Source organism: Ovis aries, chromosome 11 (assembly GCF_016772045.2).
Source record: "Ovis aries strain OAR_USU_Benz2616 breed Rambouillet chromosome 11, ARS-UI_Ramb_v3.0, whole genome shotgun sequence".
NCBI lineage: Eukaryota > Metazoa > Chordata > Mammalia > Artiodactyla > Bovidae > Ovis > Ovis aries.
In genome coordinates, this window is record NC_056064.1 from 28,564,610 (window position 1) to 28,583,392 (window position 18,783).

An 18,783-nucleotide genomic window follows, 5' to 3' on the forward strand; every position below is an offset into this window, starting at 1 on the left:
GAAACCCGACAAGCATCTGCACTGGAATGTCTGCCCAAGAGCAAGGACCTCATCAGGAGTGCCCGGCACACTTGTTAAATGATGAACCCTCTGGAACTCCAGCCTCGCTCTACTCAGTCTCAAGGGGATGGCCAGGGAATCAGCACTCTAAGCATCATTCCTGGTGGTTCTTATTTTGACCTATGTCTCCTCATTTCACGCACAAGGTATTAAGAAGTAAAAGAACTGCCAAAGACAACATTACTAAATACAGGATATAAACTCAGCTGAACTTTATGCTCTAACTGCTCAATGGCTCCAGCTTCAGCAAGGACACTTGTGACTAAAAAAACAAGGCACAAAAAAAGCAAGGTGGCCTGTAAAACCCATGAGATCTACCACCACCAGTCTGCATGACATCATACAATTTCTCAAACTATTATTCTCGGTAAGCACTGAGGAAAGCTTTTTATTTTTAATTAAGAAAAAAAATTAACAATGCATTCTACTTTCCCTGCACTTGTAACAATTCACTTCATTTTTGCCAAGATGTAGGAATCTTCTAGAAATTTCAACGCTTCATCACATGAAACCGCATGTATTCGAAGAGCAAGCAGATCCCTGCGGTAAAATCAGACCAAACGTGGGAAGCTTATCCGCAAGCAACGAGAGAAGCAAGAGCCGTAACTACAGCAGTCTCTTACCGCAAGACGTGGACTTCCTGTCCACCAGATTCACACGCCTGGTTTCAGTGCGAAGTTTCTCATCGGTATTCTCCACCAGGTTGGCAAGGTCATCAATTATCTCTATAAAGGAAAACAAAGATGCATGGTTAACACTCCAAAAATACCTTGGCTCACATCAGAGTCTCATAGCTGTGGTGGGCCTTCCTAGTAATAATTCTCTCAACTGCAGTGTGTGAGATGGTTTTAAAGAACTTACATTTCTTTGAGAACTGCAATTCTGATTCATTGATGGTTGGGGGGCAGTTAGAGAGGGAAGGAGTAGTTAAGGGGGAAAAAAAAAAAGTTCAACATAATTTCAGGAGACAGAGGAGAAATGTCAAAAGTTCAGGGGAAAGAAAGCATGACCCAACAAATTTATGCCCAGCCAAGTTGTCATCTGAGCATAAAGGTGGCAGACAGACGGTACAGAGGACTTCGGGGACCACTGGGGCCCTTCTTAAGAAAGCTACTTGATGATGAAGTCTAGCCAACCGAGAGGTGAAAAAAAATAACACAACTCTGGGCTGGAGAAGCCAGAGGCAAAGAGATGACGGTAAGCACGGAATCAAATATCTGGAGCTGAGAATAAACAAATATATGGATCAGGTTACAGAGGAGTAGACAAATGTTATAAACAGGGACAGTGGAATGAAAGGTGAAGATCAGGAAGCAGTTGGTAGGGGAGGAACTCAGGGAGAAAGGTGAAAAGAAACTAAGGTGTTAATTTCTTCATCACTGACAGTACAGTCATATTAGGCTGCTGAAAAGTAAGACACACACTTACAGCTTTGTAAAAATAACCAAGGGTTCAATGTGTTATGCTATGTTTCTGTTAACCTTAGATGGATCTTTTAGCAATTACTACCTCTTAGAAAGAATTCTTCATGTGAACTTTATTTTTTTATGGTTATCTTTTAAAAGTGAGATTAAGCACTTAACATTTAAATTAGCACATATAGTGTAACCCTAATTAGGTAAAATTATTTCCATCCCTCCTTTTATATGTACCAACTTTTAAAGATGTATCCAGACAGTGTTAACCTGATGTTAATAACGATTATTTCTCAGTGGTGGGGTCCTTGATGATCTTGCCTGTATTTTCTGAATTGCCTGAATTTCTTATGATGAGCTCTATATGCTATTTTTTTTTCAACTGTGGTTCTCCTTCTTCCCTCCTTCCCTCCCTTCCTCTTTATTTGTGGTTGTGGACATGATTTAGCAAATAAACAACAGATATGTTTGCATGTCTTTCTTTTACAGGAAGAGGATGATGGACACTAACTCTTATCTCTGTGGCTCCTATCCCTAGCAGAGTGCCTAATACACAGCAAGATAGGATAGATACTAAAAGATAAAAGGAATGAATGATTGGAGTATAAATGAGCAAAGCACTGAACAATTTCAAAGCACTGAATAACTTGCTGCTTCTTAGAAAAGTGGATCTAAGCCAAATTTGTCAAATATTATCTACACAACATCTGCCTAGTAAACCGGTCACTATTATTTAACCATCCATTCACAACTTGTATTCAAGGATATATTCTCTCCTAGTTTTCTCTCAACTATCTATAAGCTCTGCCTAGAGTGTCTTCTTCCTCTTTTTTTTAAAAAAATATGTGTTTATTTATTTTTGTCTGCACTGGGTCTTAGTTGCTGCATGGAGGCTCTCCCTAGTTGTGGTGATGGCAGGGCGGGGCCGGGGGCTACGCTCTAGTTGTTACTCCCTAGGGATTCTCATTATCTTCTCCTGCTGGGGAGCACAGGCTCTAGGCACATGGGTGGGCTTCAGTAGTTGTGGCACACAGGCTTTAACTGCCCCAAGGTATGTGGAATCTTCCTGGACCTGGGATCAAACCTGTCCCCCACACTGGGGCAGGCGGACCACCAGAGGAGTCCTCTTCCTCTTAAATGTTGGTGATCCCCAGAGTTCTGTATATTTCTATTCTATTTTCATTTAAAACTATTTAAATTAAATAACTTAATTTTTTAAAATATTTAAATTTTTTTAAAAAGAAAATTTCTGCTCTACACAGCTCTCCAAAAATCCTTGACTCACGTAGCCAACTGCTTACTACTTATCTCCACCTTGAAATTCCTACAAATATCTGTCTCGCAAGGTCTCCAAAACAAAACTCCTCATCTTCCCCCAAATCTGACTCCCCTATCTTCCCTGCCTCAATTAATGAATGGTACCATCATTCATTTGCTTGCCTAAGAAGGAAATCTTAGGAGTCACGTGAACTTCTCCCTTCTCCTTCACTTGACATTCCATTTGTTAGCCATTCTTGTTGATTCTACCTCCCTATTATCTTTCAATCCCACCATTTCTCTTTAACTCTGTTAGTAATACCTCACAAAAAGTTTCCAGTGTTTCTAAAACTGTCCTAACTTACCTTCCTGTTTCTGTTCCTCAATCCCTTCAATCCATTCTCCAAACTCTGGTCAGGGACTTATTTTTTCATATTTCAGTTAATTTCAACAGCCATATGTGACTAGTGATTATTAACTCATTATTGACCAGGGGATTATTTTAAAGAATTAATATCTGTGGCCAGTAATTTGTTACGTAAATAATATTGACATGTCAATAATGGTTGGGTAAAAAAAGATATATTAATATGTCTCTCATCAATAATGTGTTAAACAGCAGAGTTCTAAAGCAATAACTTAAAAACAAAACACCAAACACACACCCACCACCATATAACCACCACCAAGAGGAATAGCTTTAAAAAAATCAATAGAGGGAATAAAATTGAATACCAAATATGCATGATTTACCCAAAAGAAGGCAAGAAAGGGGATACAGAGAACACAGGACAAAAGGCCGTAACCTAGATGGCAGACTTAAACCCAACTGTATCCGTCATTACATTAAATGTAAACGGACCAACTTCTCAACTGAAAGATAAAGAATGTCAGACAAGACTCAAAAATAATAAAAAACCACACTATTCAACTATATGCCTTCACAATAACCTCAAATATAAGGCACAGAACTTGTCTGTGTGAGAAAGCTGGCACAGCTGTATCAATATGGATCAGATCGATTTCAAGTCAAGGAGTTATGATCAGAGATAAAAAGAAATCTTTCATCAGGATGAAAGATCACGTGACAGAAGACGAAAAAAAATGTTAAGGAAACCATTCCTAAATAACCTATATAACAAAAAAAGGCAAAAATAATCTTCTCTGGCAACTTGCTATTGAACATTTTAAGTCCCACACTATTTAGTAAGACATGGGGGAAAAAGCAAAAAGATTTATTTATTTATTGCTTGTGGGACCTTAGTTCCCCAACCAGGGATTGAACCTGAATCCCCTGCATTCAAAGCATGGAGCTTTAATCACTGAACCACCAGGAGAATCCCTGCATGATATGTTTTAAAGTCATAATACTGCTACTAAATCACATCAGTCGTGTCTGACTCTGTGCAACCCCATAGACGGCAGCCCACCAGGCTCCTATCCCTGGGATTCTCCAGGCAAGGATACTAGAGTGGGTTGCCATTTCCTTCTCCAGTGCATGAAAGTGAAAAGTGAAAGTGAAGTTGCTCAGTCATGTCTGACTCTTCGAGACCCCATGGACTGTAGCCTACCAGGCTCCTCCGTCCATGGGATTTTCCAGGCAAGAGTACTGGAGTGGGTTGCCATTGCCTTCTCCGAAAGTCACAGTATGTAATATAAAATTGAGACTTAATAAGCTTATAGCACCATAAGAAAGTCAAGTGATAATATTCCCTGTCAGATACTAAATATGTCAGTTGTTATATGTTAACTGGGTTTCTGGACAGAGCTCTCATTGGAATTATAAATATTCATAACTTAGAGGTAAATAAAAAACTAGAAGATTAACTAAATAAAAACCAGTAGTCAACACTGAATGGGTTAATGTTCTCACCTTAGACCAAACATCTTGGCTGGCAAACCTCATCTGATTACCAGTTTGTTTGCTTTCCAAAAACAAAAAGAAAAGAAAAAAACCTTTATTTTTAACTGATAAAAAATTATATAATAGCAAGTTTATAAATGAGAGATGGAAAAGTATCTTCTATGGATTCCCTTCTAAGGTTTGACATAAACATACATACTTTTATATAATTGCAATATATGAGCCTTCTGCCCCCTGTTAACATATCATTTGTATGCTTTCATGTTGTTATACAGTCTTCATGGTTATAATTTCTAATGGTTACAAAATATTCATTCCATTAAAATAAACATTCATTAAAAATAGCCTATTGTGGGATACTGAGAATGCTTCTGTATTTCTACATCATGAGTCAATGAATTCTTTCCTCCATGATCATCTGCCTCCTTCTCTGTTGTTTCTTTAAGTCAATTAAGTGTGATCATGACTACCCCATGGACTTTGAAACACACTGCCAAGTTAGTTTTTAAAAGGTCTGCACTGCCACTGTGGGTTGATTTAATTGAACTCACTTCTTAATATGACCTCAGAAGGAGATTTCCAAGGGTAAGGAGCCTGGGGGAATTCCCACCTTGCAGCCTAGCAGCTTCTAAGGGGGGAATTTCCCTAACCACAGACTGTTATGAGCAAATTAAATACAGGTTTCAGAACACAGGTTAAGAAACAACCAGCTGACTCTTTCAGATTCCTGACAGTACAGCCTCCAAATGGCAACTGATATTTTGATTCCTGGTAATTATTTGCATTTGGTTTCAAGAAGGAACTTATGTTTCTATTGGGTATTAACTCGAGATACCAAGTGCCATTCCAACACAGAAGGGGAAAAAATGGACAATAGGAAGTGTGATGCAAAACTGAATCAAAGAGCAGCAAGAAATATTACACAGTGCCAACAGAGCTGAATCTAATTATCTTCAATTTTTCTATACTCAGTTACAGTCTCAGTAAATTCCATATTAGTGCAAGAAGTGTACTGCTTATCTTCAGATAAGTTTGGTATCTTTTGGCACTCACAGTGGATGCTGGCACTTGCAAAGTCAATATGTTATGTCTTTGGCTTATATCGCTAATGACATTTGAAGACAAGCATTAAAAAAAACAAACAACAAACAATGAATAAAGAGCTTTTCTTGAGGGCATTAATTTAACTTCCTTTATTCCTATCATGGAAACTAAACATGGGGTGGATGATAACATCTAATAGTACACTTTTCTGTACACTAGGAAACCCTAACCCTACCCCAACCCTAGGAAAGGGGTTAGGGAGACAGAACAGGAGAGATCAACCTGTGACACAGCAAAGGAAAAGTAACACATCGGCCATGGCGCCCCAGGGCGGGGAGTTACTGCGCACCCACGTGGAGCCTCTGGGGAAAACTCGGCCTTGGAGGCCTAGGAGAAAGCTCCCTGGCTGTACCTGCTCGCATCTTAAGCAGGGACAGGTGGGCCAGGCTGGGCAGGAGGCACAGGCTCCCTTCCATCTTCCTCCCCACCATCAACCCAATGACCTTTCAGTCTTCCCTCGACTGGGCTGTAACATGTGTGACAGAGACCTATGCCAAGATTAGGACCCCTCCCGACTTCTAACAAAAGACACTGACCCGTGCGTGCAGAGGAGCCAACAGCCAACGGGTGTGAATACAGAAGGAGCACCCTCTCCCCTCCCCTCACCCCTTCTGCGCTAGAAAAGAGAATTCTTTCCAGAAAAAGAGACATCGGTTTCTTGAGGTTTCTCTTTTTACAAAACAAGATTCAAAAAGACACTAAATCAATGCAACACAACAGAGAGCCACAATGAGGGACTGACCTAAGTTACTATAAACAGGGCTCCAGGTAGAGACACACTTGTCAAATTAAAAACCACAGTGAAGCAGTTAGGCAGACTGTAATCTAAATGAAAGATTCAGTTGGAAAACAAACTGGAATAATCTCCCAGGAGTCACAGGAAAAGATTAAAGAGGGCAAAACGTGGAAGAAAAAAATAAGAGGGGCAAAGATACAGGAAAGGAAGAAATAATAGCCAAGTAAATAATAAATTTTCCTTTTAAACAAGAACCAGAGTCTCATCATATAGTAATCAAAATGTCCAAGATCAAATCCAAAATCACTCAGCCTGCGAAGTACCGGAAAATCTCAAGATGCACGAGAAAACACAGCCCACAGATGCAATGCTGAGATAACACAGCCACTGGAATTATCTGACAAAAACTTTAAAGCAGTTAAAATAAAAATGACCTAACGAGTAAAGGTGAACACTCTTGAATCACATGAAGATATGATTTCGCCAAAAAAAAAAAATATATATATATATATATATATATATTTTTTTTAAACACCAGAAATCAGAAAAGAGCCAAATGTGAACTGTGAAGCTGAAAAATACAAGAAATCAAATTAGAAAAACTCATTGGATGGGCTCAACAGCACGGTGGAATACTACAGAAGTTCATATGTATGATTCCATTTATATGAAAGTCTCCAAAAGATAAAACTATGCTGACGGAGAACAGAGCAGCTGGTCACCACCAAGGCTGAGGGACGGGGGAGGGGACCAGCGGATGATGGAGCCGCTCTGGGTCCCCTGCGTGTGGCAGCGGTTAGACTCATCTATCCATGTGTTAAAAGTACAGCACTACCCAAGCATACATGGTTTTTCTGTAATGTTACCTGAAAAATTCAAATTAAACAAGACACAACGAACAAGAAGAGAAGGCTAGGTAAAGGAGGGACAATATTAGAGAACATCAGTGTTTAAAGAGCAAGAGGAACAGAAACTGAAAGCAAAGGAGGAGGGAAGAACAAAAACAAAACCAGAACAACGCCCCGAGGAGAGCGCAGTCCCCCACGGCAGCGCTTCAGGAAAGAGGGCGGCAGCTCCCGGGTCTGTGGGCTGGCACGGTCCACTGCTGCGCGCTGTGCCGAGCGGCACTTTGGGTGCAGCAGGGAAGGGAAGAAAGGGGGCAATTTCCCTGATTTGCAGGACCGAGTGCAGCCCAAGCGTGGGCGAGAGAAGGCAGCCAGAAGACACTAGTCTGTCACTATTATCTGAAAGTTCCTATTACCTGAAACCAAAATGACAGCTCCTAATATTTACTGAAAACTGGCCAGGTACTGTAAGTCACTGTTTTCTAATTTTGAGTTGTATCTAGTTTGTTAGAAAATTTAGAAACTTCTTCTATACCCCACAGTATTAATATGTTTATTCTATTTAAATTATTTAACTATAAACATCAACGATGGGATATATTCTTTATGTTTATAGCTCTTTATTCCGTAGCTCCAAAAATATAAATTCATATTAAAAATAGAAAACTAAAATTCTATTTTAACGACCATTAATTTCATGCTGACAGAGGAAGCTTGTTTTGTGAGTAGTAAATTACTGCTTGAAATGTGAAGATGATACAGACTAAAGTATAGGTCCTTTGGGGTTGTCCTGCTGTTCTTTATTCCAGCGGTGGAGACATCCTTTAGACACAGCACAGTGACAGCCTTTGGCCTTTTCTTGGAAGCAAATATATCATGACATATTAAGTATACTGTCTTTTTCCCACCAGCCAAGGACTTCTAAGACAATCACAAACGTGAGCTAGAATCGCATGGCAAAACAATACATTAGTCATCCTGATAATCCCAGAAAATTCTTTTAATTTTTAAATATTAACAATAGTAGAGAAACATGAAATTTTAAGTCACTAAAAAAAAAAAACACACACACACACACAACCACAGAGCTCCAAGAAGATGCTATCAGTCCTAATTTGAAGACACGATGCTAAAAGCATAACATCTTAAGTTAGACATTAAACAACTCTATAATAGGGCTAAAAATATAGACCTCACCCATTTTCCTAGCCCTTCAAGAAAAAAAAAGTACTTTAAAAAGAAAAAGTTAAGCCGTATCAGAATCTTTGCTATAGCAAATAAAATGACAATAAGAATACACTTTCTATTATTTCAGAAAACTGGAATCCTGGTGACAACGTGGCTCAGCTCTGACTAAATGATTTCAAAATAATCAACACGTTTTTGTGCACCTTGAATAAAAAGGCTACAGACTGTATGAATCCAATTACATGACATCCTGGAAAAGGTAAAACTATAAACAGAATATAATGATCCATGTTGGCCAGGAGTTCGGGAAGAAGAGGAGAAGTATGAATAGGAAAAGCGTAGAGGATTTTTAGGGAGTACAAAATTCTGTATGATATGTAATGATGGATATGCGACATCATGCATTTGTCGAGACGCACAGAACTTTACGGCACAAAGAGTGAACTTCCCTGGTGGTCCAGTGGCTCCCAATGCAGGGGGCTTGAGTTCAATATCTGGACAGGGAACTCGATCCCACATGCTGCAACTAAGAGCTCGCATGATGCCACTCAAAATAGATCTCACTTGCTGTAACTAAAGATGCCGCATGCTGCAAGTAAGATCTGGCACAGCCAAATAAATGAACAGTGAACCTTAATGAATGTAAACTAAAAAAAAAAAAAGAAAAAGAATCATGTAGGAGGCTGGAGATTCCAGGAAGGAAAGCAGACTGTGATATGAGCATCTAGCTGTACTGTAAATGTAGGAAGCAGCATCCCTTACTTGTAATCTACCCGTTTCAGGGACTTTTTCCTAACATTCAGAAAGGAAAAGGGGACAGCAGAGCAAAAGTTCCAAGACTGTTTTGTTTTGCTTTCTTTGAAGATGAGATCATTCAAGTTTTTCCTATAAATGTCTTCTAAACTATTGTTAAGTAAACGTTTATTACTTAGTACAATGAATATGTGAGTTCCTTGAGCCAAATCCATGATCCAGTTGAGTGTTTCTTTATGCTGTGTATATATCTTGTAGTAACATACGGCTTCTTGCGTAGTCGGTGGAATTATTTAAATGCTATTAAACTATGAAATCTTATTTTGTAACTGTTATAAAAATGTACCGTTCTTACTTGTTGTGATGCTGTATGTTGGTCATAATCATGATCATCTAATGTCACAACTTTGGTTGAGAATGTAACCTCCAACAGTGAGCCAAGGTCACTGCCAACATTTCCCCTCTTACAAGTGATTACAGGGAATCGTGGACATTTTTTACCTAGCTCCGTTCTGTCACTTAAGCATCTAGACAGTCTCTCATGAAATATCTAGACCCAACCCATTAGACTTTTGCTCCCTTTGAGAAAGAGCCTACGTCTCAAACCCAGTAGGATCTGCCTGCCTGAGCAGTTCCTTTTCCTCTTAGACTCAATACTGCTAATAGGATCACAGCCTTGTGCTTCCGTATCTGCCCCAGCTGCTGACTATTCAGAGCATGTTGAAGTTTTTAGAACATGGTAAGAACAAAGCAGATAAGTCCAAAAAGAAAATGGGAGAGATGGAGAAAGTCTTAAACGTCATTCTTTGGTTCTTGCTCTGAGAGCTCAACAAAAAGAGACAAGCTTTTTATGAAATCCATAAAGTGGCATTACTTCTAAGTTAGGGCTTCCATTCCTGTTTCAGTCTGATTTCCTACAAATGAAGAGTTCTAAAAATACTTATGATGACGGTAATACAGTTTTAATGTACTGTAATCATGTATTATCTCATCCAATTCTCCTGACAATCCTGGAAGATAGGGAAACAGAGTATTTTACAGATGTCCAAACAGGCCCACAACAGATTATGCAACTTGTCTAAGCTACCTTATGAATAAGCAGTAGGACTCGGAGACGGGTCTCTGCATTTCAATTCAAAAGCTTTGCTTGGTAGCTCATGCCTCCTATGTCTCAAATTTCAGGTCTATGTCTACCTCCAGACTAAACATAGTCTGCATTTTTCCCATTCCAGAGGAACATCACCTTGATTTCTCTGCATGTCCCTTTCTCATAGAAGATATCTGATGAAGCCCAGAGAGTGGGTTAAGACATAAAGTCTGAGAGATCTGGTGCCATGACACCTATCAGTCAGAAACCTGAAGTTAACCACATACTCTTGTTTTAAAAGAAACAAATAACTTGAAGAAACACATTTCCCCTTTAGAAGGGAACATTCCTCCTGTGCAAAAAAGTTACCTCCCTTTATTCCAGCCAGTTTTCACACTCTGGATCTATCTGAAGCGTGTGTCTCCATTTTTAAAAAGCGGGGGGTAAAGGTTCTAGGCAGGGACCTACAGACAGGTCACCTGGAGCCACAGTTCGCCCATGTATCTTTGCTATCTGATTATACACGCATTTTAAATAAACTTTGTGTTTTATTTTATATGTATGTTTAAACTCTCCAAGTACAGAAAAGAAATCCAAGTACAAAGTCCTTTATGAAGCACAGAACAACTAAAAATTGGGGGTGGGCAAGTCCCATCAATTACAGAACTGCTGAAAATGGAAAACGTCCCAATTTTATACAATATGTTGATAGACTCTGCATTCTATTTTATTCTTGGAGCAAATGAAACAAGCACACACACACCTCCTTAGAGAGTTAGCAGGCCATGCATCTATAAAACTATACCAAGGCAGAATAGAAACTTTCAGAAAATAAGAAAGTTTTCAGAAATTAGGACAGCAATAACAGTTCTGATTCCTGTTACAGTAGCTGGGACAGACGAAGACAGCCACCGACAGAGTTTGTCCATATTGAAAGGAACTTCACGATTCTGTCAGCGGCGGAGGTGAGGGGAAGATGAAAAAGCATCAGGAAAGACAGCTAAGTAAACAAACAAACAAACAAAGAGGCAGTTAGTGACTTTAGAGGAAAAGGATGTAATCAAATAATGTCTAATTCTGGTTCCCACCATGGGTGGCTCGGTCATGAACATTTATGTAGTCACGATTCCATCAACACTGATTTAATGAAAATGTGTGAGCAACGGGGAAGAGGGGAAGTGTGTATGTACGGGGTTGCTGTGGGTTAAATTAACATCTTCCTTAGGAGGAAGTCGACAGGGACTAAGATTGAAAACATAAAGAAACAGGAGCGAATTACTTTGAAATATAGATATTGTACTACAGAGATTGACACTCAAATCACTAAGACAATTAGAAGCAATGCCTCTGGCTGATAAAACTTTGAGGAGAGGAGGACTGCTGGGGAAAAGATTTGCTTCTCCTAAGCCTTCTAATTTTCATTTTTTTAATTCTGATTTTTTAATCAAAATTTATTACTTTGGTAAAAATAAAAAATCAAATTTAAAAAATTTAGTCCAAAGACAAACTTTAAATAAGAAACACTACAGATAAATACGACAAAATTTCAGAAGGTCTTGGAAACACTGCTTAGGCAAAGAACCACCCCTGGAGGGTTTTCGCAAGCAAGTGACATGATCAGAATTGTACTCAACAGAGAGATTTTTTGAGATAGAAAAAACAAAGGATAGACTGACAGAAGGATACTTTTAGGTAAAAAAGAGAATGAGAAAAAAACAAAGGACAGATTGTCGAGTGAGGAATTCCTAGTGGATACCACACTGAGCGGAGGAGACAGCACACCAGGTGGGACAATCAGGAGGGTATGTAGTGGCCACTACAAGGACGCTTCAATCTTTTTCTATCTGGTAGTTCTGACTATAAATTAGCATTCAACACAAGGAAGGGATGAACCAGTCCAGTAGATAGCCACCAATTAGAAATCAAGCCAAGTCTAGGTACCAAACCCCCAAAGTACACCCCACTACTACGCAGAACCTGGCTACTCCAAGTGTGGCCCTCAGGCCAGCAGCCAGAGCATCATTTCCTGGGAACTTAACAGACCTGCAGAAGTTCCGGTCCCACCTCACAACTAATGAATCAAAATCTGCATTTCAACAAGACCCTCAGGTGATCACTTCTGCCTATTTCAAGCCTGGGAAGCACTAAGGAAGACAGACGGAGGAGTCCTTCTGGCTCTGCGTTCCCCATGGTTCCCCAGCTGGTGCTGGACATGTGGAAACTGAATAATCATCCAGGTGTCTAAACCTGCCCAGGCAGCTATGGAGACGTGTTCAGAGTGAAAGTGGTAAAGAGGACCCAGCAACCTAGGTCTCTTCTAGGAAATGCACCAATTCCAGGCCACTAACTTATTTCTCAAGCACTGGATTTGAGAGCGAAAAAAAAATCCACAAGCATGAACCACAGATTTCCCTTTATAGCTGCCTCTTTTATTTAAACAAAAAATGCTAAACATTAATTTTAGTTGTACTTAATTGAATAATTTCTCAGGGGAATAGTTCAGGGAGAGTTTAAAACTGCCTGCTTCCAAAAGCCATTACAAATTGGCATATACTTTAATGTCACCCTGCCAACCCAAACAGCGCACTTCAATGCCCTTGGGGCCACCCTCGCTCCAGATGTGTTCGGAACTCCTAAGTAATAGAATGCAGGCAAAAGCCATATTTACACGGAGCAGTATTTTGAATATCCTTTTCCAATTATCTGGAATGAGATAATAGATCCCTAATTGGAAGCACTGAGGGAAGGAAAACCGGGTCCGTGGTTTCTCTCCAGCAAATGCTTTTTATTAGGAAAAACTAAGAAGAGTTTTACAAGAGTCAAAGAGAATCCCCTTTGCCACATTTAATCTGAACAGCTACGAAACAAGAAACTGTCCCATGATTTCCCTTAATTAACTGGCTGATTTTTAAAAGATTGATCTTGTCTTTTCCTGTGAAATGCAGACCCAGAAGGATTGGGGTTGGGGGAGGGAGTGAAAGAAATCCAGAAAACACTTTGGCAAGAGAGCAGAACCAAATGGTTGGTGCAAAGGTGCTGCTCCCCGCCTGCCTCCCCAAACCCATCCCACCCAAATACCCTCAGTTCTGTTTCACGTTTGCATGAAGGGCATAGACTCTGAACTTCCTTTGTATTTTGACTAATAATGGTCATAACAACGCTGCCAGGTAAGCCATCATTGTTTATTCCAGATTTGTAAATGCCCATTCCAAATCAGATTTATTGATAAGGAATCATCTTTTTATTCTCCAATGTAAAGCAGGTACCAATCAAAATGAAGTACTGTGTCAACAGTTTACACTTCTTGTTAAAATGCAACTTTCAACCCTTGTGTTGTTGCTTAGTCACTAAGTCGTGTCTGACTCTTAAGCCTGGAGCCCACTAGGCTCCTCTGTCCATGGGGTTTCCCAGGCAAGAAGACTGTGGCTGTTGCCATTTCCTTCTCCAGGGGATCTTCCCAACCCAGGGACTGAACCCACATCTCCTGCCTTGGTAGGCGAATTCTTTACCACTGAGCCACTGGTGATGTAATACAGGTCCATTTAGAATTCAGGTGGAAGTCAAGTGTATTTTTGTACAGGTGGGCATACTGTCCGACTCCAGGGGCGCTCTGGCCCCCTTACAGCATCGAACGCTGTTCCACGCCATGTGACTGAGGTGCACTCAGTTACTGAAGTTGTCTGTTTTCACAGATGTCACAGCAAAGCCATCTGAAAACAGCATAGCAGCTGTTCCTGGTTGTTAGTGAGATGCACTTGGAAACCCTGTTCCCTAAAATGTTCAGAATTGGAAAAGGTTTTCTAAATATAAATTAATTACCAAATTCCACGTGTTGACAAGCAAACACTCTCATGTTTATGCTTCATCTTGACAAGGCAAACTGAAGCATATTACCCAGAAACCTTGAAAAGAAACAAACCCTATGTATAGTATTTACTTCATTTACATTTTCTCCTACAATGTTTAAAAACATTTTTATCGTGAAAGGCCACATACAAAGAGAAAAAAGCCACCGACTTACATGGACAGTTTAACAAACAGCTACAAAGCAAAAACCATACCACCTTCACACATTCACATACAACGATAGCCACCGACCTTGGAAAAATGCTAAGTCTCTCATTCATCCAGGCAACTGACAAACTATATGCCAGGTACTGTGTGATGGGCAAGTTTAAACACTTTAGCTAGTATTACTTGCTAGCATATTTCTTCAAATAACTAGCACAAAGTCCTTACATGTTACCTACCCCGAGTTTCAAAGAAAATAAATATATAACTTTATCATGTGGACAAGGGGTATTTTCCCCCAATAAATCTACACTAGAGGTCTGTGCTCTTGGTAAGCTTGATAATATATCACTTCTGAAAGGACCACGAGAAAGGGCTTGGTGGTCAGTAACACCCAGATGTGAACTTTTCTCTCTGACCTACTCCAGCCGTGAATGATGGGCCCAGCGCCCCTCCAATTCACCCCTCAAGTCAGGCTTGTTCCTCCAGAACAAAGGCCTCCCCACTTGGGAACCACTTAGAACTTTCCCAAGCACCTTGCAAAGGGTCTTATTTTTCATACTGTGTCTAGATCTGAAAAAAAGCATTTGTTCCGGTAGAAAGACACTGAAATCCCTGGTCGCAAGACGAATGTTCTCTTAACCCTAAGAAAGCCTTAATCCCTGGCTTTGCTTTAAGAGAAATAGTTCTATCTTATTAATCACAAAGGTCTCAAGCTAACTTGGTTTGTGCACTTCTCAGAAGCGGTTCAGCTGTTTCCAAATTGCACATCAGAAAATTCCTACATTACATGGTCCTGGATAATCAATGTTAAAACAATATATATAATCACATCGCCTTCTCCCTGGGTTCCATTTCTGTTGGAAAAGAGGGAGAAATTTAAGCCAGGACTGTAACTGAAGCCAAAAATCTACAAACTGGGGCTCACAGGATGATTCATCAGAATGGAGAAAGGAAAAACGGAAACTTTACTAATAAGGTGGATTTCATCTCTAGCTTTTCTAGTTTCTAACCCTGCTCCTTTTTATGGCTGGGTAGTACTCCACTGCACACACTATAATCTGTTTCTCCAACTAGAGCTGCTGGTGCACTACAACTGCAGAGGCAAGTAGTTACAAGAGACTGGGCGGCCTGCTGCAAAGCTGAAAACGTGACCTGGCTCTTTAACAGAAAAAAAACTTGCCAGCCCCTGGATTACACATGCCCTGACCTTCAGAAGAAGTGATCTGGAGAATCAGCTTGTTCATGGTCACTGCAGGGCTGTACAGAACAGAAAAATGCTGGAAACAAAATGTCTATCGTTAGAGGACTCGCGCGATCATGGTGAGCCCATATTATGTTATACTACACACCCCCTCAGAAGAATCAAAAATGTGTCCATGCCGCTAGGATAAGACCTCTGGGTTTGATTAGGTTAAAAAGCAAAGAATTACAGTATGCTGAGCACCCCCTCCTATTTTTTAGTTTAAATGCATTTTATTTTTAGGCAACCTACATGACATGTTCCCCCCACCCCGCCCCCAAAAAAACAATACCTCTGGCTCCAGGGGAGAAGAGGGGAGGACAAATTGAGAGAGTGGCAAACATGTACCTTACCACAAGTAAAAGAGAGAGCCGGTGGGAATCTGTGTCACACACAAACACGCACACACACCCTTATTTATAGGTTTTATATATATATACACACATGTATATGTATATACCTCTGTATAACACTGCTGAGAATCACAGGAAACTCTCAGTTACCATAGTACACCTTTCTGTACTGTGTGAAATTTCCAACCTTTTACTTACATTTACCATCACTGTCAAAAGATGTTAACTAAATGAGGCAACTAAGGTCCACTTATTTATATCATTTTTATTCTTTATAAATCAGTATGTACATATAATAATGAAAGAGCAATCAAATGAATATGATGCTTTAAACAGGAAATTTTTCTAAAAAATCAAAACAAAATACTACTTTACAACATGATAAACTTTTTTTTTTTTTTTTAATGAAATGTCCCTTTTTTTCTTCCTTTACAAGTCCGTGACACTCCAAAGAAAAAAGAAAAAACACCCTTACTACAGGTTGGGTTTTTATATCCCAGGAAGCTAGATGCTGCAAGAGACGATCTTTGCAGATGCGGTCTGTGTCAGTCACGGATGAGTTTTGATCCAAGTTTTCCACTGATTGTTATTGAAAAGCATACCGTGCACATCGGACACAGGACCACTACAAATCATCTATGGCCACCGAGCTTGGGACAGCAGTGACCTGGGCTTCCGCACACAGCTCAGCCCTGACAGGTGGGCTGGCAGGGTTTATCTCTGAACACTGAAGCGCCCTAAACATTTTCCAGATGTGCTGACCGCATAAAACCGCCACCTACCACAGCTGTGAAGGAAGTGCACCAAGCCTGTATTCTTCCCATCCCTACAGCCATGCCTCCTGGGCTCCTGGGCTGGGTAGCCCTCTACTTGCTGAAGATAACTGGGTGCCAGGCCTGAGCCTAGACAAGAGAACAATGAGCAGAGGAGCTCAGCGGCGGGGCATTTTTGCATCTGCCATGTCTTGGCTGCCTGTGCCCTGGTGCTGGGAGCCTGTGCCATGCTTATTCTGGGGGATTTTAGCTTGTGCTTTGTTCTGGATCTTTGCAAAATGGGGGCTGTGCTTGGTTTCCCAGCCAGTCTGCTCCCCTCAGTCAGGTCCTCATAACTTGATGCTGAAGCTCCCTGCCAACCATTAACCTACTACAGATGCCAATACTGCACACGGAGACCAACACTGCACTCCCCCTGCCTCCCAGGATCTCTGTGCCCGGTGCCTCCTATTAAAGGCCTCGAGCTGAGGGGCCAGCCTTCTCTTGGCTCACAGCTAGAGGCTCCTTTCCCCTCTCACAATGAAATTCCTTCTCCCTCTGGGTCAGGCCTGGCTGATCACGGATCAAGTCCTAATGCCAGCACCAGCTTGCTCACAGAAGCATTCTGGACAGCTCACTAGGGCTCCACAGATACTTGCGGTGTATCTTCTACAAAGTTACAAATAAAATCAGGAACCAACTCCACCTGGATAACAGTATCTTTCTATCTGCTGAGTCTGCACAAGGCACTTTGTATCTCTTTCTAAAGATGCAAAGATGTGATAGTCCTCTTCCCTTAAGAAGATGAGGAGATTCAGCAGAGAAAACAAATTCAGAAACAACTGTAAATGACCCAACACAAAGCATACTCTAGGACAGGAGAGAGGGACAAAGTGCCATTGGGTGTAAAGGATGAAGATCATCTCAGGGTGGAAAGCGCAGGAAGGGATCCATGGATGAGGCAGCATCTGGGCTTGATACTGATGGATGAGCCGGATTTCTATGGGGTGGGATGGAGGCCATCGTTTCTAAGGAACTCTGAAGACTAGACTGGGAGAAAGTCTATTTTTCAAATCCCATGTATAAGTAATGAGCGAATCTGGCCTCTTGTCAATATGTTCTTTCTAATCAGCCAGCTTTCTGTCTGAAATGCTCTATCATCCCAAGTTGTGCAGAGGAAAACAATATCTCTTAGGGAGTTGGCATTCAACCTTTTACAAAATCTCCAAACTTAATTTATCACACACTCCCCCATCTGGGTTCTTTCTTTTCAATAGCCTAATTAACCATATTTCATAGATGCATTGTATTTTTAAATTATGAACACTATTAATATCTGTATGATAAATGCCATGATTCCTCCACCTGTCATGAAAACAAAGATGTGCACCTGAAATGGGGCGGGGAGGGGAGGGGACTCTACACTTAATAACTGCATTTAATAATGATAATAGCTGCCAGCCAAACATTACCACCTAAAGGTTTTCACAGCGAAAAGTAAACCATTTTTCAAAACGTCATTACCATCCATTATGATCAAACTTTTAAATTTATTAAGCTGTTACTTTCAGTAATACTTGCAAAAATAATTGCAGTGCAGGATTTCATTGTTCCTTCTGGTTAAGTGACAGGTAAATGGTACAGCTTCGCGAGCTCTACTAAGCCCGGAAGACTCCCTGAGATGGTGTGCTGATACCATCAGCCCAGATCCCCAGCATCACCTGGTGATAGAGGTCAGCCCCTGCAGGAAGGCTCATACACACCCCCAAGGGCCTGCACATCTCTGGACAAGTCAGTCTCAAATCTCTGCCCCTCCCTCTTGGGCTTTCCTTGTGGCTCAGCTGGTAAAGAATCTGCTTGCAATATGGGAGACCTGGGTTTGATCCCTGGGTTGGGAACATCCCCTGGAGAAGGGACAGGCAGGCACGAGCGCGCACGAGCGCGCGCGCACACACACACACACACACCCCTGAAATACAGCTTCAAGGTCTCAGGCTTCATCCTGTGATACTTGTTACCACCCTCAAGTAGGATCAGTCAGCCACTGAAATCCACCCTGAGCAGAATGCAGACAAGCTGTCATTTAAGTTGATAAAATGCCGGAAGCACCTCATA

The 18,783-nt window shown here is 40.8% G+C and overlaps 1 protein-coding gene and 1 long non-coding RNA gene across 7 annotated transcripts in view; one reads left to right on the plus strand and one right to left on the minus strand.

The window, feature by feature from the left end:
* The window catches only part of STX8 (syntaxin 8), a 197,844-nt gene that overhangs the window by 82,385 nt on the left and 96,676 nt on the right, over nucleotides 1–18,783 (minus strand). For all 6 annotated transcript variants that reach the window (XM_015098651.3, XM_027974897.2, XM_015098649.3 and 3 more), the window contains one exon: nucleotides 684–785. In XM_015098651.3, coding sequence (XP_014954137.1) covers nucleotides 684–785 — 102 coding nt within the window. The remainder of the gene's footprint in view (nucleotides 1–683; nucleotides 786–18,783) is intronic.
* Nucleotides 7,467–17,373, plus strand: LOC114116874 (uncharacterized). The gene is made up of 5 exons (XR_003590699.2): nucleotides 7,467–7,743; nucleotides 8,597–8,728; nucleotides 11,196–11,274; nucleotides 15,398–15,643; nucleotides 16,353–17,373. It is a non-coding gene; the product is annotated as an uncharacterized LOC114116874 (long non-coding RNA).